General features: G+C 36.5%; 1 protein-coding gene across 1 annotated transcript in view; it reads right to left on the bottom strand.

Moving 5' to 3' along the window:
- C6H8orf34 (chromosome 6 C8orf34 homolog) overlaps nucleotides 1-26,661 on the bottom strand; it is a 491,602-nt gene that overhangs the window by 372,177 nt on the left and 92,764 nt on the right. The window contains 2 exon segments of the mRNA XM_002710514.5: nucleotides 12,165-12,296; nucleotides 15,591-15,738. Of these exon segments, the coding sequence (XP_002710560.2) occupies nucleotides 12,165-12,296; nucleotides 15,591-15,738 (280 nt within the window).

The following is a 26,661-nucleotide window of genomic DNA, read 5'->3' as shown; positions in this document are numbered from 1 at the left end:
TACTTTGTAAACATCCAGCTATTTCATCTTTGTATATTCTATACTAGTAGCAACATTAAACAACAACAACAACAACCTGAGAAACACTCTTTTAAACACAAAAGTATAAATACAGTTAGTGACATTTGGTTTCAGTTTTTGGTTTTTATCTAGGTCAACATTTACCTCAATCTTTTGACCTGAGTCATAAAACTGAAGTGGCCATAAAGGATCAGCACTCTCTACAATGCACAGAGATTCATGAACAATGTACTTCGCATGTCTACCTGAATTCTGCTCACAGTCGGTGGTCACTCCACATGCCAGGTTACTAGAAGAAATACTTCTCTGAGTCCTATATACCTTACCTATGACAAGTGATGATAAAAAAATTGATAACATAACATTGACCCATTGCTTCTTGGCCTTTAGGCTAAGATCAAGTGTAGTAACATAATATTGCCTTGAAGAACTTTCATGGTGTAAGTGCACTGTCCCCAATGCTGAGGATAAATCAGTTGAGCTATTCATTCATTTATTCTTTTATTCACTCATTTATATCGCACAACAACGTGACATATAACTATATAGCAGGCACTGGTCTTGATGCTCAGGTTGAATCAGTGAGAATTAAAGTAACAAAATCCTGAACTCATGAAGATTGTATTTTTTTTTTTTTTTGCCAGCACTATGCTGTTTTAATTACTATAACTTTGTGGTATACTCCACAGTCAGGTATAGTGGTTCATCCAGCTTAACTTTTTCCCCTTAAGATTGCTTTGGTAATTTTAGTTTTTTTTTTTTTTGAAGATTGTATTCTACTAAGCTCAGGATATACTGAATAGGCTTGATAAGTTATTCTTTTCTTTACAAAGCTGACATGTTTACTATTTAATAAAAAATTGAACTAAATTTCAGAACAAGCATTTTAAAAGAATTAATAACAGTATTTTTTCTACGTATAAAAATTAATGACTGTTAATTTGTGCCCCCTTTTTCCTTTTTAACACGAACAGTATCTTAGATATTTTTTAGCTTTATTCCACAAACATTTGTGCCAGGCTATGCTATAGCCAGGAAATATTTTTCTATTCCTAAAAGAATTTTAACATGTCATGTTTTAAAACAGGAAGATGTAAATTTGTATGAAATACAATCCAAGTACTGGCTGGGATGTCATGGGTTTTCTTACATGATGTACCAACATACAATGGTAATCCCAAAGGAGCAAAGACAGAGAAAGGAGAAGAAAGAATATTTGAGGAACTAATGATCAAAATATTAATCCATGCAAAATTGATATACTAACGGGATAGCTATGCTAACATAAGACAAAGAAGACTTTAGGGCAAAAATCATTGTAAGAAACAAAAATGGAGATTTTATGTTGATAAAAACATCCATCTAGGCTGGCACCGGGGCTCAATAGGCTAATCCTCTGCCTTGTGGAGCCAGCACACCGGATTCTGTCCCGGTTGCCCCTCTTGCAGGCCAGCTCTCTGCTGTGGCCAGGGAGTGCAGTGGAGATTGGCCCAAGTCCTTGGGCCCTGCACCCCATGGGAGACCAGGAAAAGCACCTGGCTCCTGCCTTCCGATCAGCGCAGTGCACCGGCCGCAGTGTGCCGGCTGCAGTGGCCATTGGAGGGTGAACCAACAGCAAAAGGAAGACCTTTCTCTGTCTCTCTCTCTCACTGTCTACTCTGCCTGTCAAAAAAAAAATAAAATAAAATAAATCAATCTAGCAAGAAGATATAATGATTATAGATATATACACTTGGCTTGAGGGCCTTAAAATTCAGAAAGAACAAAGTTACATAATTAAAGAGAAAAATAGAGAGTTCTATAATAACATTTGGAGACTTCAATACCTTACTTTCACTATTGAATAGAACAAGTTGGCAATTCGTAAAGACACGAAGGACTTGAACAAAACCATATACCAAGTGGATCAACAGACATATAAAGAACAATCCACCTAAAAATAGCAGAATGGCAGAAGACACATCTCCAATGCACATGGAACATTCTCTAGTAGGAATCACATCTCAGGCAACAAAATAAGTCTCAAGATATTTTTAAAAATGAAATTATTAAAAGTACCTTCTTTGACTACAATAGGACAGAATCAAATCAAAACAAGATCTCAGAAATTCATAAATATGTGAAAATTAAACAATACACTCATGTACAAATGGTGAGGAAAAGAAAAAACACAACAAAAATTTAAAAAGTACTTTGAGAACTAAAAGGAAGAAAAATTATAGCATATTGAACTTTATGGAGTGCAATGAAAGCTATGCTCATATCTAACAAAATTAAGACATAACTACTGAACTTAATAAAAAAAAGATTAGAAGAATACCAGGAACAACTTTAGGCTAAGTAATTGAATAACTCTGATTAAATGAAAACAATACTAGAAACAACAACCTCCAATATTGACTCAATAAGAAATAGACAACCTGAACTGACCTATAACAAGCAAAAATGTTGAGCCAGTAATCAAACACCTCCCAATGAAATCAAGTCCAGTATAAGATGGCTTCACTGTGAATACTGTCAAGCATTTAAATTCTCAAATTATTCCTAAAGTACTGATTAAGAGGAAACACTTCCTAACTCATTCCAAGGGGCCAATACTGCCTTTATACCAAAAACCTAAACATTACAAGAAAACAAAATTACAGATTAATATCTTTCATGAATATCAATATAAAACTTACCAGCATATGAGAAGGATTATATATCATGACCAAGGGAGATTTACCCTAGGAATTCAAGGATTATTTAACATAAGAAAATTAATCAATGTAACTTTTTGTTTGTTTGTTTTTTGACAGGCAGAGTGGACAATGAGAGAGACAGAGAGAAAGGTCTTCCTTTTTTTCCATTGGTTCACCCTCCAATGGCCGCTGCGGCCCGTGAGCTGAGGCCAGAGCACCGTGCTGATCTGAAGTCAGGAGCCAGGTGCTTTTCCTGGTCTCCCATGTGGGTGCAGGGCCCAAGGACTTGGGCCGTCCTCCACTGCCTTCCCGGGCCACAGCAGAGAGCTGGGCTGGAAGAAGGGAGACTGGGACTAGAACCCGGTGTGCCGGCACCGCAGGCAGAGAATTAGCCTCAATGTAACATATTAATAGGAAAATTGTAGGATTTTCTCGATTGAGAAAAAGCATTTGAAAGATCTCAATGCACTTTAATGATAAAAATGTACAACACCCTAGGAATAGAAGGAATCTTCCTTAACATAATAAAAAGTATTCAGGAAAAGCTCACAGCTAACATCATACTCAGTGGCACAAAACTTATTTTCCAAGATGAGTAATAAAATAACTGCCAACATTCATCATTTCTATTCAACCTTGTTTTGGAATTTCTAGCTAGAGCCATGAGCCAAAAATTTTTTAAAAACAATTAAAAAATAAAGGCATCTAAATTGAAAGGAAAGAAGTAAAACTATCTCTAGTTGCAGTTGGCATGATCTTCTTTGTAGAAAATCCTAAAGAATTGCATACACACACATACCAATTTTTTAGAACTAATAAAGTTGTTCAGTAAAGTGTTGGGATACAAAATAATCACACAACACAAAGCAATGACAATATGAAATGTAAAATTAAAATAGTTTATAATAGCAACTTAAAGACTAAAATACTTGAGAATAAATTAAACCAAAGAGGTGCTATCCTTGTGACATTGCAAATTATAACATATTCCTTAAAGAAATTAAAGAGAAACATAATAAATGAAAAGAAATCTCATATTCATGGACTAGAAATCTCACTGCTATTCTGACAACACTTCTGAGATATTTGTAAAGAATATTTATTTGTTTGAAAATGCAACATAGAGAGAGTAGAGAGACAGAGAGAGAGAAAGAATCTTCCCTCTACTGGCTCACTCCCCAAAAGGCCACAACAGCCAGGTCTGCCCCAGGCCAAAGCAAAGAACCAAGAACTCCATCCTTGTCTCCCACATTGGTTATCAGGGGCCCAAGTACTTGGGCCATTTTCTGCTCCTTTTCCAGACACATTAGTAGGGAGCTGCATAGGAATTGGAACAGCTGGGACTGGAAGCAGCACTCTGATAGGTGATGCTGGCATCACAAGCAGCAGCAGCTATCCACTGCATCACAACAATGGCCCCAACACTCTGAAAATTGATCAAATTGTTCAACACATTTCCTGTCAAAATCAAAATGATCTTTCTGCATAATGAAACATCTGATTCTAAAGTGTATGCAGAATTGGGAGTAAGAATGGCCTAAATAATCCTGGTAGACAAAAAGAGTATAACAAAGATGGTATGTTCACACTTCTTTAGTTTAAAATTTATTACAAAGCTTCAGTAATTAAAACAGTGTGATATTCACATAAGTATAATCATGTAGGTTAACGGGATAGAATTGAGAGTACAGAAATAAATTTTCATATTTATAGTGAATTAATTTTCAGCAGGGTGCCAAGATCATTCAATGCTGAAAGAATAGTATTTTCAAGAAATGGTGCTGACAGATATATAAAAACTATGCAATTTTAGAAGAAAAGATCAATATAAGTGTTTATAATCTAGGACTTGAAAAGGGTTTCTTAAATATGACATTGGAAGCAAGAAAAAAGAAAAATAGGTAAATTGAACTTCATCAAAATTAAAAACTTCTGTGCAGTAAAGAACACTGTCAAGAAAGAAAAAGAACATTCAAAATGAGAAGAAATATTCATAAATCATATCTCTGATAAGCATCTAATAATCTCTTTCAAAGAACTCTTATAATCTAAGAACAGAAAAAATAACAATCCACTTAAAAATAGATAAAAAGACATTTTTTTCTAAACAGGATATTCAAACATTCAAGAAGCACTTGAGAAAAACAACATTAGTCATTAAGGAAATGCCAATCAACGATACAATGAGATACCACTTAACTCATACTTAAATAACTGTAATTTTTTTATAAAGAGAAAATAAGTGTTGGTGAGGATGTGGAGAAATTGAGATCCTTGTATATCACTAGTAAGAACATAAAATTGCTAATGTGCCTGGGAAGTGGCAAAATGATGGCTTGATGGAGTCCCTGCCACTCACATGGGAGACCTGGATATCGTTCCTGGATCCTGGCTTCCACCTGGTCCAGCTCTAGCTATTGTAGCCTTTTAGGGAGTTAATCAGTTGATGAAAGATCTCTTCCATCTGTATGTATCTCCATCCCTATCCCTATCTAGCACCAGCAGTACCTCTACCTAGCTCTATCTCTGTCATCTCTATATATCTCTGTCATTCTACCTTTCAAATAAATAAATAAACCTTTTATTTTTTTCTAAAAAAAGTAATACATAGAATTACCACATAACCCAACATTCCATTATGAAGTACATGCCCAAATAATGAAAGGAAAAAAAGGCATTCAAACAAATGCTTATGAATGGATGTTAAAACAATTGCACTATTCACAATAACTCACAGGTAGAAACAAAATACCAATTAACGAATAATGACAGAATATTATTCACCATAAAAAGAAATGAAGTAGAACACATGCTGCATCATTGTCGAACCATGAAAGCATGCTAAGTGATGTGAACCAGACACAAAGATCACAATTGTGTGACTCTTCATCTGATATACCCGGAATCTACAAAGGCAGGAAGCAGGTTCCTAGAACCCGAAAGAAGATGGGAATGTTGAAAGACTACTTACTGGGTATAGGGCTTCCCTTTGAAGTGATGAAAGTATTTTTTAACTAAATGTCAGCACAGAGCATGTAGCACAATATTGTGAATGTACTAACTGCCACAGAATTATACATTTTTAAAATGGTTAATCAATATTTTTTTAAAAAAATAAAATGTCTTGAAATGATTTGGTATGCAGCCATCATAACTGGAACATCTAAAAATACTTAGCCTCTGTTCAGGTATAATTTAAGGTAATGATTTAAGGTTTTGTGTGTGTGTGTGTGTGTGTTGTCTCTATGGACGTTCAACACCAAGAGGATTTTTCTTTTCCCTTTGTCCTTATGAGAACTCAAGTGATTATATGTGGAGGCTTTTATTTTTGAGTCCTTATTACATTCAGTTGATTTATTTGTCCATTCTTTTGCCAGAATAATACTTTCTAACTGCAGTTTTATTAAAAAGATGAAGTCAAATATGGTAAATTTCCTACCTGATTCAGGTTTGTCAAGATTGCCTTAGATAATTATGACTTTTGACTTTTGAAGTAAAATTAAAAATAACTCTTTCAATTTCTAGGGGTTAAGCCCTTTTGAAAGTTTTCTTACAAACTATATTCAATCCCTAGATTAATTTGTAGCATACTAAAATATTACCAATATTAAACCTGAACAAAGTAAATCTATCCATTTTATTTCTTTAATTTATTTCAACAAAGTTTCATAATTTTCCATGAGGAAAAGATTTGCACATTTTCTCATCAAATTTTCTATTAAATATTTGGTGTTCTTTGATGCTATCATAAATGGTATTTTAAAGGACATTTTCTAATTTACAGTTGCTATATACAACACAATTGATGTTTGCATGTTAACTTTGTATCTAGTAACTTTACTGAATTTACTTAACAATTCTAATATTTTTCTTACAAATTCCTTCAGTTTACTATGTGTGTAATGATAGGATCTGGAGATAAAAATATTTTTATGTTCATTTGCAATTATACATTTTCCCCTGGTCTGATTTCATTGTCTATGAGCTCCACTACAATGCTGAATAACAGATGTGAATACATATTCCCAGTTATACAGTGGAATATAGAATATGGTATTTGCTATGAAGTTTCTGTCACTCTTTATATTTTTCTTTATTCTCAATATGATATGTTTTATCATAAATCTTACATTTTGTCAACTGCTTTTCCTCCATCTGTTGAAATGAAAATACTTTTTCTTAATATAACTAGTCTGTTAATATAGTTAATTATACAATTATTTTTTGCACATCAGATGGACTTTATATTTCTCAGATAAACCAAAGTTGATCATGGGTTATTTTCTGGTTTACTTGTTCTTGTATGAATATTAGTAATATTTGGCAAAATTTTGTGACTATTATCATGAAAGATATTCATCTTTAGTTTTCTTTTGTTGAAATGTCCTTATTTGTTTTAGTGTCAGGGGTATGAAGGCCTCCAAAATAAATTGAAAATTATTCCATCCTCCCACTCCATTTTCTAAAAGAGTTGCATCCTGTGTTATTCCCTTTCCTTTCCAAATGCTTGCATCACCTAGTGAAGCTCTCTGGACCTCAAGTTCTTTTGGTGAAAAATTGAATTCAGTATCTTTAATTGATAGAGGAAATTTAAATATCATTATTCTCAGATCAGTTTCAATAATCTGTGTCTTCCAAGGAGTTTATAGTTTCATGTAAATTGTCAATTTCATTAGCATAGAGTTGTTCAGATTATCCTGGTGGTATTCTTTCAGTGCCCTCTCTGTGCAGTCATGTTCACTGTCTCACTCCTCACAGTTGCAGTTTTTCTTTCTCTGTTCTTGGTAAATCTCAATTGGTATTCATCTGTTTTACTATTTTTTTCCATTAATCAACTTTGGGTGAATTCATTTTCTTCATTGTTTCTGTTTTATATTTCATATTTTATTATTCTTACAACTACTTTTCCTCAACATATTCTTGGTTTAATTAATTGTTAAAAACAAGGATTATTTACTTATATTCTTAAAATAAAGGCTGTGATCATTTATTTTATACCATTTTTCTTTTCTAATACAGGAATTTTTATAATTCATACATTAGAGTTATAAATTTATCTTTATGCACGGTTTCAGCTTCATTCCATGAATTTTTATATACTTTATTTCCAAAATTTTGTCTTACTTTCTTTGTGAGATTTGTTCTCAACTCATTAGTTTTTTGGAAATGTATTTTTAAATTTGAAAATATTGGGGTGTGTGTGGCAGGAAGACAGATCTAGTTTTTTTTCCTAAGTATTTGTTTATTTACTTGTTATTTGAAATGCAGAGTGACATGGGAGAGGGGTAGAATAGAGAGAAAGAAAAGAGAGAAACAGATATTCCCTCTTCTGGTTCACTCCCCAAATGGCTGCAGCAGCCAGGACTGGGCCTGTCTGAAGACAAGAACCAGGAACACCACCCAGGTCTCCCATGTGAGTGGCATGCACCCAACTAATTGGGCCACATTTTGCTTTCCTAAGCACATTAGCATGGAAACTGGATCTGAAGCAGAGCAGCTATTACTTGAACCACACTCCAAAATGGGATGCCAGCTTCAAAAGTAACAGCATAAACAATTGTGCCACAATGCTGGCCCCATTAGGTTTCTTTTGCTTATTAACTAAATATAATTTTTGTTGGGAAATACATACTATGTAATTCAGTAATTGATTTATCGCATATCATACTGTCCACCTATGAATATTATACCTGGAATTGAGATTTATATATATTCTAACTTTGTTGGGTAGAATCTTCTATAAATGTCAATTAACTCAAAGTAGTTGATATTGTTATTCAAATCTTCCATGTCCTGATTGATTGTTTTGAACTATTTATTCTGCCTGTGTTTCCCTTTAATTCTATAAATTTTTATATTATGTAATTAGAAACTTTGCTTTTCATTGCATAGCCCTTTTTTTTTTTTTATTGCTGTCTATTTAATTAACCTTTTACCATTATAAGATGGAGTCTTTATGTCTGATAATACCCTTCACCTTAAATGCTACTTGGGCTGATTTTACTTTTGTCTGACAAGTTTCTTCATGCTCAGCTTTTCAATCTTTGTGTGTGTGTGTGTGTGTGTGTGTATATAAAATGTATGATTCTTGTTTAAAAAAAAAGTATTCCTTTTATCCATCCTGTCAATATTTGCTTAATAAGTGAGAGGTTTAGTTCATTTCAATTCTAATCATTAAAAAATTCTAATCTTGACTTTTTAAAAAATATATACTTATTTATTCATTTAAAAGTCAAAATTACAGAGAGAGGGAGAGAGGCAGAGAGAGAGCTTTCATCCTTTGCTTATCTCCCCAGATGATTGGGCCAGGCCAAAGCCAGGAGGCAGGAGCTTCTCCCAGATCTCCCACATGGGTATCAGGGGCCCAAACATTTAGACCATCTTCCACTGCTTTTCCCAGGCAATTAGTAGGGAACTGGATTGGAAGTGGAACAGCTGGGACACAAATGGATATCCATATGGGATGTCAGCAACCCAGGAGATAGCTTTACTAGCTATGCCATAGCACAGGGCCCATTGACATGTTTTAAAGCCTACCGTCTTAGTGTTTGATTTCTGTTTATCCAATCTGTTCTTTGTTAATCTTTTCCTATTTTCTTGCCTTGCCTTTATTTTGGAGGTTTTTTTTTTAAACCCAATTTTAATACTTCTACTAACTTTTCATTCATGCATTTTGTGCAATTTCTTTGCGATGCTTTAGGAACTATAATACACATCTTTAACCTATCACAATCAGCATTAAAGGACATTATATTGTTTCAGGGAATGTTTAATGTTTTGATAATGTATTTCCAAAAATTAACCCATATATTATTGCTACATATTCTATTTTTTAAAAACATGTTAAGGAGCTGGTGCTGTGGCATAGTAGGTTAAGCCTCTGCCTGCAGTGCCGGCATCCCATATGGGCACCAGTTCATGTCCCGGCAGCTCCTCTTCTGATCCAGCTCTCTGCAATGCCCTAGGAAAGCAGTGGAAGATGGTCCAAGTCCTTGGGCCCCTGCAGCTGTGTGTGAGACATGGAGGAGCCTCCTGGCTCCTGGCTTCAGATCAGTTCAGCTCCAGCCTTTGCGGCCGCCTGGGGAGTGGATGGAAGACCTTTCTCTCTGTCTCTCCTTCTCTACCTCTCAAACAAATAACTAAAATATTTAAAACATGTTAATTTATTATTATTGTTGTTGCTTTAAAAATCTCACTGTTGGTCTCAAAGAACTGGAGGTTGGGAGTAGCTTACTTGGGCAGAAAAATGATGGAATCAAACTAGACTGCAAGCAACACTTTATGATGGTATAACATCCTATACAAAACAAAGAGCCTGCCCAATGACTACATCTTTTGGCATTCTCTCCTCAATGATGTGATGGAATCCAGAACTGACCCTACAAATTAGTAATCCCCTAGCACTATGAACTGTTCACAGGAAAACAGAGAGAGAGAGAGAGAAACAAAGATAGATTCATGATGGAAAAGAAAGTGGAGATGATTCCTTTCATTTTTTATTTTGTTATTATTCTTTTTCCTTTAGCATTCATTAATTAAATCAGGCACAGTATTAGATATTACTAGGTATATTGTTGTAAACAAGACATGCAAATATAAAATTTGTGTACTTACTTGAAAATAGATCTTAGCAAAAAATAAGAATGGGAATAGGAGAAGGAGGAAGAATGGGAGTGTGCATGGGAGGGCAGGCATAGTGGAAAGAATCACTATGTCCCTAAAGTTCTACTTATGAAATGCATGAAGTCTGTATACATTAAATAAAAAATTTCTAAGGGAAAAAAAATAAAATTATATCATCAAATGTTAAAAAAACAGAAGACTGGGCCTAATTTCATATACCAAATTGGTGAAGCAGGAAAATTTTTTTACAATCATAATTTGTGAAGAACATTTGAAATGTGTAATATTTTACACAATTCTCTAGAAAATTGTGGTTGATATAATACTTTTTTAAAGATTTCATTTATTTATTTATTTGAGAAGTAGAGTTTCAGAGGGAGGGAGAGTCAGAGAGAGAGGTCTTCAATCCACTGGTTTACTCCCCAAATAACTGCAACAGCCAGAGCTGAATCAACCCAAAGCCAGGAGTCAGGAGTTTCTTCTGGGTCTCCCACTTGAGTGCAGGGGCCCAAGCACCTGTGTCATCCTCCACTGCTTTCCCAAGCCATTAACAGATAGCTGGATCTGAAGAGAAGAAGTTAGGACTAGAACCAACACCTATATGGGATGCGGGCACTGCAGCTGGAGGCTTAGCCCACGGTGCCATAGTGTGGGCCCCTGATACAAAACTTTTTATGAGTATACCATGTAATGAAGATACACAGAGATAATTTCACAGATGATTCAGATCCCATTTAGCGTACAGTGGTTTTTCAAACAAAAATAAATATTTTCAACCTACTCCTTTCTCTGTTCAAATTAAAGTCAAACACCTCAATCATACAAGGATTTAATGTGTAAGAACAAACATATTTTAAGCTCTCCTCCAATCTGCTATAGGTTCCTGATTATTAAATGTGTTTCCATATATGAAGAGATAGCAGAGCATTGGAGAAATCCGGAGGTTACTGAGGTAGCGGGAAAGGAGGGGCACTAAGAGAGGAGGAATAACTTAGGGTAATGAGAAGAGAATAAATGAAGGAACTTCAGTCACAACTCCCCAGCTGAACTTTAGGGAGATCCTAGGTAAAGGTTTAAAAAGAAAAAAAAAAAAAGGAACACTTTTCTGTTGTTGTTATTCACTTGTTTTGTACAAGAAGACAAGACAAGAATTGTCTTTTGATTCTGCTCTAAAATATTAATTTGCAGGAACAACATTGTGACAGTTAGGCTGCTACCTAAAATGCTGTCATGCTACATCAGAGCTCAGTTTGAGTTCCAGCTACTTAGCTTCTGATCCAGCTCTCTGCTGATGCACCTGGGAAAGCAGCAGAAGAAGGTCCAAGAGCTTGGCCCCCTGAAACCATGTGGGAGACAAGATGGAGTTCTGGCTTCTGTGAACCAACAAATGCAAGTGTCTAACTCTCTCTTACTTTCTCTCTCTCTCTCTCTTTCACTTCCCTTTCAAATTTTCAAATAAATAACTATTCTTTTAAAAAGATTTAATTTGTTTTTCTGTACTTTATTAAATGGGTGTTTTATGCAGTTTTGAAACAGATACAATGTTACAACGGGCTATGAGAGACATGAGACTTGTTTGTTTCATGTAGTTTACATTCTTTAAAGAATTGCACACTAAAAAAAAAATCTACTAAATCAATTACACACTTCAAGAGTTTTGGCGAATGAATAAATGTACACAAACCAAGTGCGATGTTAATGGATGTTAATGCTAAAAGTCGAAGTCATTAAGATGAACTTCATAAGAAATATCAGATGCAAATTTTGGCTTTTTTCTTCATTTTCCTAACAACATAAACTACACACATTGAGTAACATTTAAATAGCAAACTTCCTTACATGATTTGGAGTCTGGTGATGGTGGTGAAATATTAGACACAGCGAGGTCACTTTTTGATTTTTTAGGCTTCTTTGCATTTAGTTGCCAAGGTTTATCGTAGCTCCTGATATCCCTTCTTGTTCCCTTAGGTTCTGTTAAAATAAAATATAGACAAAAACCCAATAGTGAGGAAGAAAGAAACTTGGTCACAAAATATAGTATATCCTGATATGAAAGAAAACTAAAAACAGACAGGGAGAAATTAGATACTGATTTTGTAACTTTTCTTATTCTCCACTTTTGTTAAGGAAAAAAAGTTTTACATAAAGGAAGGAGGCCAAAAAAGAATCTACTTATACAATTTAGCTCATTTTAAGAAAAATTTAATAGGGCCGGCGCCGCGGCTCACTAGGCTAATCCTCCGCCTAGCGGCGCCGGCACACCGGGTTCTAGTCCCGGTCGGGGCGCCGGATTCTGTCCCGGTTGCCCCTCTTCCAGGCCAGCCCTCTGCTGTGGCCCGGGAGTGCAATGGAGGATGGCCCAGGTGCTTGGGCCCTGCACCCCATGGGAGACCAGGAAAAGCACCTGGCTCCTGGCTCCTGCCATCGGATCAGCGCGGTGCGCCGGTCGCATCGCGCTGGCCGCGGCGGCCATTGGAGGGTGAACCAACGGCAAAGGAAGACCTTTCTCTCTGTCTCTCTCTCTCTCACTGTCCACTCTGCCTGTCAAAAAAAAAAAAAAAAAAAAAAAAAAAAAAAAAAAAAAGAAAAATTTAATACAAAAACCAAAATATAGCATTCAATGGGTCCGGTGTTGTGGTGTAGCGGGTTAAGCCATCACCAGGATGCAACACCAGCATCCCATATGGGCACCTCTTCAAGCCCAGCTATCCCTGGTCCAATCCAGCTCCCTGATAATAGCTTGAGAAAAGTAACAATAATGTCTCAAGTTCTTGGAACCCAGCCAGCCATGGGAAATAAGGAAGAAGTTCCTGGGTCCTGGCTTTAGCTTGGTCCAGCCTGGCATTTGTGGTTATTTGGGGAGTGAACAGAGGATGAGAGATTTCTCTCTCCCTGTCTCTCTCTCTCTCTCTCTCCCTCCCTCCTCCCCTCCCTCCCTCTCTTTCCCTCTCTTTTTCTTTGTCTCAGACCTACTCTTTCTATAACTCTGACTTTCAAATAAATAAATGAATCTTAAAAAGAAAAAAATATAGCATCCAGCTATATGTCAGCAAGCTGAAAAACTATAGTAGCCTCCTCTCTTCCTAAATCCTCTCCAAGAGAAGAGTCAGTAAGTCCTTGTACTAGGCAGCATTTTAAGGTAATTAATGGAAAAATATGGTAACTCTTAGCCATAATCTCTGTCCTCTGGCGTTATGCCCTGTGATAGCACACTTTAAAAATTCATAAAAAATTAAATTGAAATATGTTTATTTTGCTGCACAGATTCTGAAACCCATACCGTTTTTCTCATAATATACATCTTTCATGAAATTCTTGAAGACTCTTCATATGCATGGATTTAAAAAAATTCACCAAAATAAGCTTATGCTTTAATTCTTTGTTTCCATGAACATTTTAAAGGCCTCTCATACTATTCCTGCCCATTGAGTGCAGACAGGACCTTTGACCTGCCTCAAATCATTAAAATATGACAAGGATGTTGTTAGGATGTCAATGTTGTGATCACCTTGTATTATATAAGACTCCATCTAGCAGCCTGGAGAGAGAAATTCCCCTGCTGGCTTTAAAGAAGTGAGCTGTCATGATGTGACAGAGTTATTTGGCAAGGAACTATGGACTGTATCTAGGAGCTCACAGCAGACCCTGGCTGAATTCCAGCAAGAAAACAGGGATCTTAGGCAGGAAGTTAATTCTGCCAACAACTCAGATGAGCTTGGAAGCGGATTATTTTCTGGTCCAGACTCCAGATGAGAATGCAATCCAGCCAGTGTCTTGATATGCAGCCTCATGAGGTTAAAAGATGAGTTAGCTATGCTGTGCACAGACTTCTAATGTTCGAGGACACTGAGACGGGAGCAGGTTAGAAGTGCAGAGTTTAATAATGCACTCCCATCACTCTGGAAACTACAGAGTCTAGAATATGGGTTCATATAAACTTAAGTTGGCTGACAGATATCCGTCTGCTTTCACATGGTAGGTACAAATTCAGCACCTACAAAACAAAGCCCATGCTTTTAGACTCACCCTACATAGAATCTGAACCCAAGAAAGTAGGGTTAAGAAAACAAAAACAATATTTCCTTCTTTTGAATACCAAAAGCTCATATTCTATTTTCTTGTATGTTTCAAATAAGTTTTTCATGGAAACCAACACCATAGATGTCTACATCCTTCAGGGAATGTCCCATTCTCAATCCCATTTATGGCAGCATTGAGACATGGTCTCAGGAAGGCACTGATTTGACAATACACTCAAGGAGGACCAATATCTTCTAACAGGATCCCATTGAGCATGAAGAAGAGAAGTGATGGTGAAATCTCTGGGAAACATTGGAGTCCAATAAGTCAAATCTCCTTGAGAAGCAGACCAGGAGATGTTTATGCAAATAACAGACATGAGGGAATTTGGGTTTAAAAGTAAATGCCAAACCAACAGAATAATGTGCAGAAGAAAAAAGCTGCTGAACACATATTTTACAAATAAAGATTTAAGTTAAATCTAGCCAATTATTTCACTATTATTCACTAGGAAATTCAAATATTATAGACTTGGAATGTTGGTTCCCCAGTGTACAGAGTGAGTGAATCTTCCTAAAGCTGAACTTCCTACAGAGGGAAAAAATGAGGTTTGTGGATCTAGAGAATATGATGGTACTTCAAAAAGGTTATGGAAAGTTGAATAACATGGTAAATGTTAATAAAAATGTTTTTGAAATCTGTGCATTGTTTTTTTCATAATACACATTTCCCATGAACTTTTTGAGGACCTCTCATATACATGGGTTTCAACATTTTTTGCAATAAAATACACTTATCTTTTAATTCCATTTTTCCTCTCTGCTTCTTGAAGAGCCTCACAATTATCAGTTTAGGCAATGAGAAAAATAATTTTGTGAAAATCTACTGTGTATCTTTCTATAAAGATGAACTCTAAGCATTTAAATAAAATTCTTCACACAAAGAAAAATGTTTATGATTATTCATTTGAATTAATATGAAATGAAGTCTCATGCAAATTAATTCTATTTTAGCAAAATTGGATACACTGATTCTTGAATTTTGAAGTATAATACTTTATCACATAGTTAAATTAAAGAATATTTTATGACAAATGTTAGTATTTAGATAAGGTCACACATGAACATAAGAAAACCCTAAGTAACTATCCATCTAGATTTCTCTTATTATAACCAGAAGACCTTTGATAAAATTTTACATTATATATATCCAAAATTAATTGCAAAAATGTATGGTTTCATTTACCTGATGTCTCACTTTCTGCCCAGAGAGCTGCAGATCCAGACAAAGTTCTTTGCAATTGTCCTCGGTGTCCTTGCTTAGACTGAAGATGGTCAATGAGAAATGGGATAGGCTGGTCAGGTGTCTCAGTTATTAACTTGGTCATTAATTCCTGAAGGCACAACAAATGACACATTTATATCTAACAGGAACAGCAACAATAACTGCAAATACTAACAGCATTTACTACTGCTGGGCACTATTCCATTTAAATACAACAACTAGTTTAATCTCCATAATAATCTTTTCAGGCAGTTACACATTACTGTCCTCACTTGACACAGCTAAGATGTAGCAAAAGCAAGATGCAGTTACATTCATTTTTATTATATTTGGTCAAAAACATGCTAGAAATTTTATCTAAATTCTTTTTAAAAATTATGGTCTAAGAACCTTAAACTTCAATTACCATTTTGAAAAATACCATTAGAGGCTAAACTTCCATAAATTTCACCAAGTACCTTATAGATCAAGATTGTTTTCCCCTCTCAATCAATCGTAAATATCCCCAAGGGAAGGAAATCTTGTTGGGATGAAATAAACAAGTAATAAATCACAGAATCACAGAAATCAAATGTGTCTTAAAGTAGTCTCCGATTAATACAGAATTTTCTTTTTTACAAAATGTCCTGATAACCAACTTACCTTCCTTCCTTTCCCCCTTCTTCCCCTACCTGCCTCTCCATTTCTTAATGAGTTAAGCAGCTGATCTCTCTACTTGAAAGCCAGGCCGATCATTTTTCAGACAGCTCTAATGATACCTTAAATTACACGGAAATCTCCTCAAGGGTAGTATCTACCTACTGGGTTTTGTTTTTGTTTTTGTTTTTTGTTTTTTTGTTTTTTTGTTTTTTTTTCCACTGAGGAACAGCAGAGAGCAACCTCTAATTTGTGGTCAATTAGAATGCCCCGGACTGTTCAAATATGAATAGCTGAGAAGCCACATGGATATCATTTTGGGTTTTGTAATTGGGTTTGTGAACTTACATGCAGCATTTTACAGTCATATAAGTCACAGGCCATCCTGTTAATTTTAGCCGAGAATTCTAGTCTGTCAATTGTCATGTTTAAGTTCAAATACTGTGAGAGGCAGGAGTTCTACAGAATAAGCCAGACATATCACATACTTGGAATGTAAATGGAGGGTTACTGGAAATTCCATATCTCATTGTCTGTTTATTTTTGTTGGTAGCTTAATTCCTCTGTCTTGAATCTCTCAGATGTTCAGGTGGCTGGCATGTCATTATTCAGTTTCAAGTGATACCTTAGTGAGGTTTATCCTAGCTAATCTTTGTATCTCTAACTTTATTATTTTAGTTTTTTCACTCTACAGAATTGTTTTGTTTAATGTTTGCTTACCTGCTTGTTGCCTGTCTCTCCTCCTCAATTCAGGATTTTCCTAGTTTGGTGTCTACTTTCTCCCTAAGGTCTAGAACTCTATCTAGCTTATAACATTCATTGAATTAAAAAGCAAGGAAGAAAAGGAAAAAGGAGAGAGGGAGGAAAGGATGAAAGGAAGGAAAGAAACTAGGAAGGAAGGAAGGAGGGAAGGAAGGAAGGAAAAGAATGGAGGGAGGAAGGGAAGTGACTAGTTTATTGATTGCAGGTAGATATTAGTAAGTTAAATACCTTCTTGTACCATTCAATAGGTATTATAGCAGTCATGGATTTTTCATCTCCACCAAACTATAATCTGACCTCCTATACAAGAAACTGCTGCCATAATTTTTTCAATGATATTTGTTTATACTTATAACACTCTAGGAACACAACCTTATCCAAGTAGGTGCTAAAGTGATTTTATAGATGATAAGATCCCAAGTTGATCATAGAGACATAGATAAAATAATCCACATATCTCAAAAACATGCAGATTGAACATAGAGTTGCAACTAAAGAGTAAAGTATTTATACCATAAATACCCTATAATACAAAATAAACAAACTTGGGGCGATTGCTGTGGAATAGTGGGTTAAGCCACTGTCTGCAGAGCCACCATGCAACAGAGCACCAATTCAAGTTCCAGCTGATCCACATCCAATCCAGCTCCCTGCTAATGCACCTGGGAAACAATTGGAGGAGGGCTCAAGTCCTTGGGCCCCTGCACCCATGTGGGAGACCCAAAGAAGAAGCTCCTAGCTCCTGGCTTCAGATCAGCCCAACTCTGGCTGTTGTGGCCATTTGGGGAGTGAACCAGCAGAAAGAGGGCCTCTCTCTGTCTCTTTCTCTGTCTCTCTTCCCTCTCTCCCTCTTTCTCTGCCATTCTGACTTTCAAGTAAGTAATTAGATATTTAAATATAAATAAAAAATTTATCTTTACTTTTACTTTCCATAAACCTTTGAAATATCTTTTATATCAGTGGAATACAACTTAACATATTTTATATTTTGCTTCTATAGAAGAGATAGGTTATATTCTATCTGAATTCATGATACACTATGAAAGTCACTAGAAACTGGAAATAAAAATAAACATAAGTAAAAACTATATTACTTTTGTAACAAAAGGCATTATCCGGACACTCAGATAAAGTAAAATTAAATCAGATAAAAGGGCTTTAAAGGCACAGTAATTTCTTCCTGGAGACCTCTGAAGTTTTCATACATTTTCTTTTAATTATTTTTTAAATGGAAAGTTTCTGGATTTTTACATTATGTATTTATTTTACTTGAGAAGCAGAGACCCAGAGAAGAGAAAGGGAACAGAAAAGAGAGAACTCTCATCTACTAGGTGACTTCCCAAACGCATGCAACAGACCCTGTCCGGGGCCTACCCTGGGGCTAGGAACTGAATCCAGATCTCCCACATGGGTAGAAGGGAAACCATCACTAGAGCCAACACCTGGTGCTGCCCAGAGTGCCCATTAGCAGGAACCTGGAATCTGGAACAAAACTGAGACTAGAACCCAGGCACTCCATATATGGAACACAGGTATCCCAAGAAGTGTCAACTGCTAAGCCAAATGCCTGCAGTTAATAAGTTGAAGTGTTCCTATGTTCTGTTTTGAAGGTGGATTATGGGGATTCCAAGACCATGGGATAATGACAGAGCAGTCTGCTCCAAGCTAGGTGAAAATAGTAAAAAAAAAAAAAAAAAAATGGAGAAAGTACATTCTCAGGGGGAAGTGCAGGGAAAACTGCAGTGGCGATTCTGCAGAAGCAAGAGATGCCCAGCATGAACACGGACACAACAAACAACCCCAGAGTCCTGAACACGAGAAAGTGCCAGCTTTACAGAGCAAGGTGAGATCAGACTGCAGGGGCCTTGCCACTGCTGATATAGCCAGAAGGGGAGCTTAACGCACTAGATTGTCCTTGAGCCTAGCCCAGAGACCTGAGGGGAACAGGGTACCTGCCTACCCAGAGCGGAAATAAGGGCATGTCTCTCTCTCCCAATCCTCCTCCTGCCCTCATAACAGTGCCTGGCACCCAACTGTGAGAGGGTGGGCGCCATCTTGGACATAAGCAGATAACAGCTGCTGCAGCTCTTGTGTGCACACCCAGCAACTACAGGGGACAGTCTCCATCTTGTTAGCTCTTGTTAGCAGAGACAACCGCAGCAACTGTGCTGCACCCACCCCGCCACGGGCAGGGGGAAGGAGACACTCTGGCATTACTACTGCCTGCAGACTTGTACATGCCCAGCATGATTCTGAAATGAGTAGAGCTGTGGCCAGCGGGTATTGTGCACACATGTGACTCAGGGATTTTATAAGAGAGAAAAAAATCTGTGGCCCCAACTGATTTTGAGTCTAGCAAGGAGGATTGACAGGGGGCTGGGCAGCCACATACAACTGTGAGGTGCCCCCAACCTCTCAACAAATCACAGGCTTTGGGGCTCCAGGGCTCAATCCACATAGGCACAACACCCACAGGCAGTGGGCTCTTGTCTTGTAACCTTTCAGTCTCTCTGTGGTCAGGTCAGGTGAGCAGGGAAGAGTGGATCGTCTTGCACTCTGTGACTATGGAAGCCCAGATGTTGAGACTGAAAGAACTCTTTGACTACATGAGAAGGTGCAGGATGTAGCTAGATCCCTGGGTAACCACTTTGAGCAGCTCCACATGCTCACAACTTCCTGACTGCCTGGGGTTTACTGCAGTGGGATCCAGCCTCACACTGAGAAATGCAGAGATCTTTTCTGCGGTCCATGTGGAAACAAGGGTGACTATTACACCCACTGAGGGCTAACACTCAGGCGTTAATTACCTTGGAAGAAGGAAGTGAAGTTGTAAGCGCACCAATACAGGTAACCATACCCATCTTCTGTTAACAAGAAGAGATCTACCACATGCAACTTTGGTATCACTCTCAAAACTCACCCTACCCTGGGACACTGACCAGAGCTCCCTCACCACATCCAGAAAACATCTCTGGATATTCACTCAAAGAGTGTGTATTCCACTAAGCCACAGAGCATAGTTCAAAGATAAAAGCCACCAGAGGAAAAAAAAACAACAAAGATACCCACCAATGCATAAAAATAAATGTAGAAAATCAAGAAATAACATTAAAGAAGATAACAAGACACCCCCAAAAGAACACAACAACACTTCAATGATAGAATGTGAATATGAAGAGACTGATGAAATGTCTGAAATGGAATTCAAAAGATTAATCACAGGATTATTCAGAAGCAATCAGAAGCAAATCTATGAATTAAAGAAATCCATGCATGACACAAATGAAAAATTTTCCCATGAAATTTAGATTTTAAAGAGATATCAAAATGAAATATTAGAAAATAAGAATTCAATAGATAACATATAAAAAGTGGTGGAAATCCCTAACAATAGATTCAGTGAGACAGAAGAAATGATATCTGATCTAGAAGACAAATCTTTGGAAATTTTCAGTCAGGAAAAAAAAAGAAATCAGAAAAAATAAAAACAATGTTGAAGGATTTGGGGATACTATCAAAACACAACATACAGGTCTTAGAAGTTCCTCAAGGAGTTAAAAGAGAGAATGGATTAGAAAACCTATTTAATGAAATAATTATAGAAAACTTCCCCAATTTGGAGGGAAAAAAAGGATTTCCATGTAGAGGAAGCACATAGAACTCCGAAAAGGCATTACCACGATATATTTAATTTAACGTTACACAGTAAAACATAAATAAAAGATTCTAAAATGTGCATGAGAGAAATGCCAGATTATGTTCAGAGGAGCTCCAATTAGACTCACAGCTACCTTCAGAAGCCCTACAGGCTAAGAGAAAATGGCAATACATAGTCCAAGTCTTAAGAGAAAAAAACTATGAACTCAGAATATTTTATGCTGCAAAGCTCTCATTTATGAATGAAGGTAAATAAAGACCTTCCATAACAGAAATTGAAAGAATTTGTCATCACCCATCCAGCCCACAAAGATGCTTAAGGATGTACTACACACAGAAACACAAAGAAATATGAAAGATTATGAAAGAATTTATAGGCAGAAAATCTCCTAGTAAAAGTACAAAGGAAACTGAAAGGAAACATGAGGAATATTTATAAAAATATGGCAGGGCTTAGTCATTACTTATCAATAGTAACCTTGAATTTAAATGGTCTAAACTCTGCAGTTAAGATACAGTCTGAATGGATTTAAAAACAAGACCCATCTATTTCCTGCCTAAAAAAACACACCTTATCAACAAAGATACACATAGACTGAAAGTGAAAGGATGGAAAAATATATTCCATGCTAAAATTAACCAAAAAAGAACTGGTGTAGCCATCCTAATAATAGACAAAATAGACTCCATCAGAAAAAAAAAAAAAACTGTTAAAAGAAACAAAGAAGGGCACTATGTAATGATTAAGGAGTCAATTCAACAAGATGATGTGACTATAATAAATGTAAATGTAAATGTGGCCAATGCGGCATGGCTATTTAAAATAATCATGGAGACACAGATTCCAATACAATAGTAATGGGGGATATTAACACCCTGCTTTCATCAATGGACAGATCAACCAGACAGAAAATCAACAAAGAAATGACAGAGCTAATCTATATTATAGACCAAAAGGACCTAATGGAAATGTACAAGATTTTTCATCCCAGAGTGATAGAATACACATTTTTCTCATCAGTGCATGGAAATTTCACTAGGATAGACTGTATGTTAAGCCATAAAGCAAGTCTTAGCAAATTCAAAAAAAAAATCAAAATCATACCATGCATCTTCTCTAACCCCAATGGAAGCAAGGTGGAAATCAACAACTTAAGAATCTCTAAAATATATGAAAAACATGGAGACTGACAATGTGCTCCAAAACAAACAGTGGGTCACAAAAGAAATCAAAAGAGAATTCAAAAAATTTCTGTAAATGAATGAAGATGATAATGAAACATATCAAGACATATGAGATATAGAAAAAAAAATGTTTAGAGGGGACTTTATGACAATTGGTGCCTATATCAACAAATTGGAAAGGTATAAAATAAATAAGGTATCAATTCATCACAAGGACCTAGAAAAATAACAATAATCTAAATCCAAAATTAATATGAGGACAGAAATAATTAAAATTAGGAAAGCAATAAACAAAATTGAAACAAAAATATAATACAAAACATTAGTGAAATAAAAAGCTGGTTTTTTTGAAAAAATAAATTAAATTGATATACCATTAGAACAATTAACTAAAAAAAAAGAAGACTCAAATAAAATAAGACATGAAAAAGGGAATGTAACAACAGATACCACATAAATAAAATGGATCCTCAAGAATAACAATGAAGAGCTATATGCCAACAAATTGGAAAACTTAGAAGAAATGAATAGATTCCTGGACATGTGGACACCTACAATCTACCAAAATTGAGTCATGAACATAAAAAACTAAACAGACCACTAACCAAGGTGGAAAGATTGAATCAGTAATAAAGTCCCTCCCAACAAAGAAAGCCCAGGACCAGATGGCTTCACTGCTAAATTCTTGCAAATCATTTAAGGAATAATTAATACCAATTCTCAAGCTATTCAAAACAATTGAAAAGGAGGGAATTCTCTCAAATACCTTCCATGAAGCCAACATCATGCTAATTCCTAAACTACACAAAGAAACAATGGAGAAAGAGAACTATAGAACAATATCCCTGATGAACATAGATGCAAAAATCCTCAACAAAACTAGCTAATTGGGGCCAGCGCTGTGGCACAGCAGGCTAAAGCCCTAGCCTGAAGCACCGGAATCCCATATGGGTGGCAGTTCTAGTCTGGGCTGCTCCACTTCTGGTTCAGCTCTCTGCAATAGCCTGCGATACCAGAGGAAGGTGGCCCAAGTCCTTGGGCCCTGCATCCATGTGGGAGACCTGGAAGAAGTTCCTGGCTCCTGGCTTTGGATCAGCACAGCTTCGGCCATTGCGGCCATCTGGGGAGTGAACCAGTGGATAGAAGACCTGTCTCTCTGTCTCTACCTCTCTCTGTAACTCTGTCTTTCAAATACATAAAATAAATCTTTTTTAAAAAAGAAACATTAACTAGCTAATTCAGTACAACAATACATAAGAAAGATCATTCACCTGGACCAAGTGTGGTTTATCCTTGGTATGCAGGAATGGTTCAACATTCACAAATCAATAAATGTGATACATCATATCAATAAACTGAAAAGCAAAAACCATATGATTATCTCAATATATTCAGAGAAAGCATTTATTACGAACCCACAGCCAACATCTTATCAAATAGAAAAAATTTAGAAGCATTCCCTTTAAGATCTAGAACCAGGCCGGTGCCGCGGCTCAATAGGCTAATCCTCCGCCTGCAGCGCCGGCACACCAGGTTTTAGTCCCGGTCGGGACACTGGATTCTGTCCTGGTCGCTCCTCTTCCTATCCAGCTCTCTGCTGCGGCCCGGGAAGGCAGTGGAGGATGGCCCAAGTCCTTGGGCCCTGAACCCACATGGGAGACCAGAAGAAGCACCTGGCTCCTGCCTTCAGATCAGCACCATGTGCCGGCTGCAGCACGCTGGCCGCGGCGGCCACTGGAGGGTGAACCAATAGCAAAAGGAAGACCTTTCTCTCTGTCTCTCTTTCCCACTGTCCACTCTGCCTGTCAAAAAAAAAAAAAAATAGATCTAGAACCAGAACAGACAAGGATGCCCACTCTCACCATTACTATTCAATAAAGTCCTAGAAGTTTTAGCCAGAGCCATTGGACAAGAAAAAAAATAACAGATACAAATTACAAATTAGGAAAGAGGAAGTCAAACTATCCCTGTGGGCAGATGATATGATTCTAAATATATGGGAGGGGCCAACACTGTGGCACAGCAGATAAAGCTGTTACCTGCAGTGTCAATATCCCACATGGACACCGGTTCGAGTCCCGGCTGCTCCACTTCCGATCCAGCTTTATACTTTATCCTTGGAAAGCAGTGGAAGATGTCTCAGGTCTTTGGGCCCCTGCACCCACATGGGAAACCCAGAAGAAGCTCTTCACTCCTGGCTTCCAATTGGCCCAGCTCCAGCTATTGTAGCCATTTGAGTAGTGGACAAGCGGGTGAAAGACCTCTCTCTGCCTCTGCCTCTCTGTAACTCTATCAAATAAATAACTAAATCTTTAAAAAAATAAATATAGGGGAGTCTAAAGACTCCACAAACAGACTATTGGAACACACAAAACTCAATAGATGTATACACAAGGTCCCAGCTGAGAAAGAACTTCCAAGATCAATCTCATTCATAATAGCTACAAAAAATTAAATGCCTTGGAATAAATTTATCCAAGGATGCCAAAGATCTCTACAACGGAAATTTTTAAAAAATTAAAGAAATAAATTGAAGAAAACACAAAAAAATGATAAAATCTTCCATGTTCATGGATTAGAAGAATCCGCATCATCAGCATGTTGATAGTATTAAAAGCAATTTATAGAAAAGATAAAATTCCCATCAAAATACCCACAACATACTTTTAATATTAAGAAAAATGGTGATTAAAATTCATATCAAAGCACAAGAGATTCTGAATAGCTATTGCAATCTCATACACAAAAACAAAGCTGGAGGCATCACAATTCCAGATCTCAAGACATCTACAGGGCAGTTATAATCAAAACAGCCTTGTACTGCCAAAAACATGTAGACAATCGGAACAGAATAGAAACTCCAGAAATCAATCCACACTTCCATAACCACCTTATCTTTGAAAAAGGAGCTAAAATCAATCTCTGGAGTAAGGACAATCTCTTCAACAACTGATGCTAGGAAAACTGAATCTCCATGTGCAGAAGTGTGAAACAAGATTCCAACCTTACACTTTATACAAAAATCCACTCAAAATATATCAAAGATGTAAATCTATGACCTGATTCCATCAAATTACTAGAGAACATTCAGAAAACTCTGTAAGACTCTGGCCTAGGCAAATACTTCTTGGAAAAGTCCCCAGAAGCAAAGGCAATCAAAGCCAAAATTGACAAAAGGGATTACATCAAACTGAGAAACTTCTGCACTACAAAAAGAAATACTCAGCAAAGTAAAGCAGCAACCTACAGAATGGAAAAAAATATTTTCAAACTATGCAACTGATAAAAGATTAATATCCAGACTCTATAAAGAGCTCAAGAAACTCAACAACAAAACAAACAATCCAGTTAAGAAATGGGCAAAGGATTTGAACAGGCATTTTTCAAGAGAGGAAATTCAAATGGCAAACAGACACCTGAAAAAATGCTCAGGATTGCTAACCATCAGAGAAATGCAAATCAAAGCCACAATGAGGTTTCACCTCACCAGAGTTAGAAGGGTTCTCATACAGAACTCAACAAATGACAAGTGCTGATGAGGATGTGGGGGGAAAATGTCCTAATCCACTATTGGTAGAATTGTAAATGGGTCTGGCCACTGTGGAAGACAGTATGGAGATATCTCAGAAATTTGAATATACCTACCATAGGACCCACCCATCCCACTCCTGGGAATTTACCCAAATGAAAAGAAATCAGGATATGAAAGAGCAATGTGTACCCCCATGTTTACTGCAGCTCAAATAACACTAGCTAAGATATGGTATCAACCCAGCTGTCCATCAACTGATGACTGAATAAAGAAATTATAGTATATATACCCTATAGAATACTACACAGCAGTAAAAAAAATGGAATCTTGTATTTTGCAAAAAAAAATTGATGCAACTAAAAACCATTATACTTAGTGAAATAAGCCAGTCTCAAAAAGTCAAATACTATATGTTCTCTCTGATCTGTGGTAACTTATGGAGTACCTAAAACATAATCTATAGGAGTGGAATTGACACTTCTTGATGCAATGTTTTGAACAGCCTTTGTTTCAATTGTTGAGTAACAGTTTTTTCTTCTTCTTCTTCTTCTTCTTCTTCATACTATTTGTTGAATTCTTTACTTGGTTTAGGGTTAATCCCATGAGTATAAAGTTAATTGAAAACAGATATTTGTAAAAAATAAAAATGAGAATAGTAGTTGGAGGAGGAAGATGAATGGGAGTACAGTTAGGAGAGAGGGTAAAGTGGGAAGAATCACTGTGTTCCTAAATGTGTATATTTAAGAAATGCACGAAGTTTGTATTCCTTATGTAAAATTTAAAAAAGAAAGAAAGAAAAAGAGAAAGTATCTGTATTATAGAAACAAGAAAGAAGATGGACTGTACAGTTATAATAAAACAAGTCACCACTATTAAATTTTAAAAATATTATCAGTCTAGTATTTAATTTTAGATATATCTTTGTTCTTTGACAAATTTATGATATTAAAGAAATCAGGCAAATGAGAGAAATGCAAATCAAACCATGGTGAGGTTTTTTTTAACAGCTCTCAATCAAAAATCAATAAATGACAAATGCTGGTGAGGATGTGGGGAAAAAGGAACTCTTGTCCACTGTTGGTGGGAATGTAAATTGATGTAGCCACTGTGGAAGACAGGATAGAGATAACTCAGAAATATGAATATAGATCTACCATATGATCCAGGCATCCCACTCTTGGGAATTTACCCAAACAAAAAGAAAGTATGTGAAATAGTTATCTGTACTCCCATGTTCTTTGCAGCACAATTCACAATAGA

Source organism: Oryctolagus cuniculus, chromosome 6 (genome assembly GCF_964237555.1).
Source record: "Oryctolagus cuniculus chromosome 6, mOryCun1.1, whole genome shotgun sequence".
In the NCBI taxonomy this organism is placed as follows: Eukaryota; Metazoa; Chordata; class Mammalia; order Lagomorpha; family Leporidae; genus Oryctolagus; species Oryctolagus cuniculus.
The sequence above is the reverse complement of the archived record's forward strand: the minus strand, read 5'-3'. Positions and strand labels throughout refer to the sequence as shown.